We start from the raw sequence: 1998 nt of genomic DNA, 5'->3' as shown, positions 1-1998 counted from the left end.
TGGAGCCATTCTCCAACAATGTTTCCACCTCTTCATGTACCGCGTCATTGACCGTAGAGTTAAACTTACGCCTGACATGTCTCATTGGGGGGTGGAATGGGTCAACGTTCAGTTTGTGCGTGGCGATTTCCTTTGGGATACTCAGCATATCTGCATGGATGAAAGCAAAAATATCAGCGTTTGTAGTTAAGAATTGACGGAATTTACCTGGTTTCTGAAGTTTGTAGCCAATGTAAACTTCTCTGATGACGTCCTCGCTATCATCACATATCAACCTCGACCCTGTTGATATGCCTCTTTTTCTTTGTCCTTCATTTATTGAGTGACTGTGCTATCTAGGGCGATGCAGTAGCATTCCCGGGATGTGCATTCTTCTCCTCATATGTTGAATATTCCCCATGGAGTCGGGAACTTGATGACCTGATATAAGCTGGAAGGTATGGCCCTCATGGTGTGTATCCATGGTTGCCCTATTATGGCATTGTACGTTGTGTCATTGTCCATGATGTGGAATGTGGTTTCCAGAGTGACGCCATCGGCCAGGACGGGGAATGTGATTTCATCAGATGTTCGCTCTACTGCATTGTTAAAACCAGTTAGCGTAATGTAACACGACACTACCTTATCTTCGAGTTTCATTTGTGCAAGTACTCGAGGATGGATAATACACGCGCCACTCCCATCATCTACCATAATGTGTCTTACATCGGTATTTGAAATTCGTAAAGTAATAACAAGGGCATCATAGTAAGGGAAATTGAAATCGTTGGTATCCGACTTATCAAAGATGATACTCTCTTCAAGTTTTTCATACAGTTCACAGGTGATTGACCATTTGAGCTTGTTGGTGGTGGTGAACTTCACGTTGTTTATTGAAGAATCGTCACCGCCACCGATGATCATGTGAATGGTGAGATTTGGTGAGGGCGGTTTCGGCGGTCCTTGATGTTGTTCACGTCCTCTGGCAAAGTTGGTCCTTCCCCGATCGCTCAACAACTCTTTGAGGTACCCTTGTCGTAACATGTTTACGACCTCCTGCCTTAGGGCGATGCAATCTTCGGTTTTGTGCCCTCGTTCTTGGTGGAACTCGCAGAGGGCGTCTGACTTTCTGGTACTCGGATCTGACCTCATCTTTTGCGTCCATTTGACCTTTGGTCCGAGCTTCTCCCGGGCATAGACTATATCTATAGGTGACACAAAAAAGTTGTGAGCAAATAATAAATGGGGCATACTTCTTTCGTTCCGGCGAGTCCCTGTCCTTGATCTAGGCGGGCCTTCTTCGTGGCGGGAGGAGGGCGCATCGACCGCTCTGACATACGGTTGATGCCCTTCCCTGTTAGGTCGCAGAGCTGCGAGGTCTCTTCTAGTATCATTTCTTCGATCTTTTCTGGGTTTGGCATGTACCGAGGTCAGTCGATGAGTTGGTCCATTGAGGTCGTCCTCATCTGCTCGGACCTTGGCACAATATGCGTTGTATATTTCATCCCAAGTGGTTGGGGGGGTACTTCATCAGTCGAATTAATAGCTTACTAGTCGCGCTCGTACCATCCCTGCTCAACCCGTTTTGGAAGGCTGCGACCTCCATCCCTTCTGACACGTTCGGCAAGGTCATCCTTACTCGGTTGAACCGGGCGAGGAAGTCCCTCAATCCCTCTCCCGGAGACTGTTTAATAGCAAATATGTCGTTCACTCTTACCTCGGCCTTCTTGGCCCCAACATGGGCCGTTACGAACTTGTTGGCCAGCTCTTCAAAAGTTTCAATGGAACGCGCATGTAGTTGCGAATACCATGTTAACGCTCCTCCTGTGAGGATTTCACCGAATATTTTCAACAAAATGGAAGATACTTGTCCTTTGGCGAGGTCATTGTCTTTCACGGCGGTGACGTAGTCACATGATCTTTAGGGTCGGTCGTGCCATCATATATCCTAAGGTAGGGAGATATTTTAAAGGTTTTTGGTATGGAATGTGGGGCGGCATCACCACTATAAGGCTGCTC

The 1998-nt window shown here is 47.1% G+C and overlaps 1 protein-coding gene across 1 annotated transcript; it reads right to left on the bottom strand.

The window, feature by feature from the left end:
- Positions 1-378: 378 nt before the first annotated feature.
- LOC107772085 (uncharacterized) lies at positions 379-1023 on the bottom strand. Its single transcript, XM_016591572.2, has one exon. The coding sequence runs from the start codon at positions 1021-1023 to the stop codon at positions 379-381; it is 645 nt and encodes a 214-aa protein (XP_016447058.2).
- Positions 1024-1998: the final 975 nt, after the last annotated feature.

Source organism: Nicotiana tabacum, chromosome 21 (assembly GCF_000715075.1).
Source record: "Nicotiana tabacum cultivar K326 chromosome 21, ASM71507v2, whole genome shotgun sequence".
Classification (NCBI taxonomy): Eukaryota; Viridiplantae; Streptophyta; class Magnoliopsida; order Solanales; family Solanaceae; genus Nicotiana; species Nicotiana tabacum.
The sequence above is the reverse complement of the archived record's forward strand: the minus strand, read 5'-3'. Positions and strand labels throughout refer to the sequence as shown.

Coding starts and splice junctions, on each gene's coding strand:
- LOC107772085 (XM_016591572.2), bottom strand. CDS start 1,023: ATGTTACGACAAGGGTACCTCAAAGAGTTGTTGAGCGATCGGGGAAGG.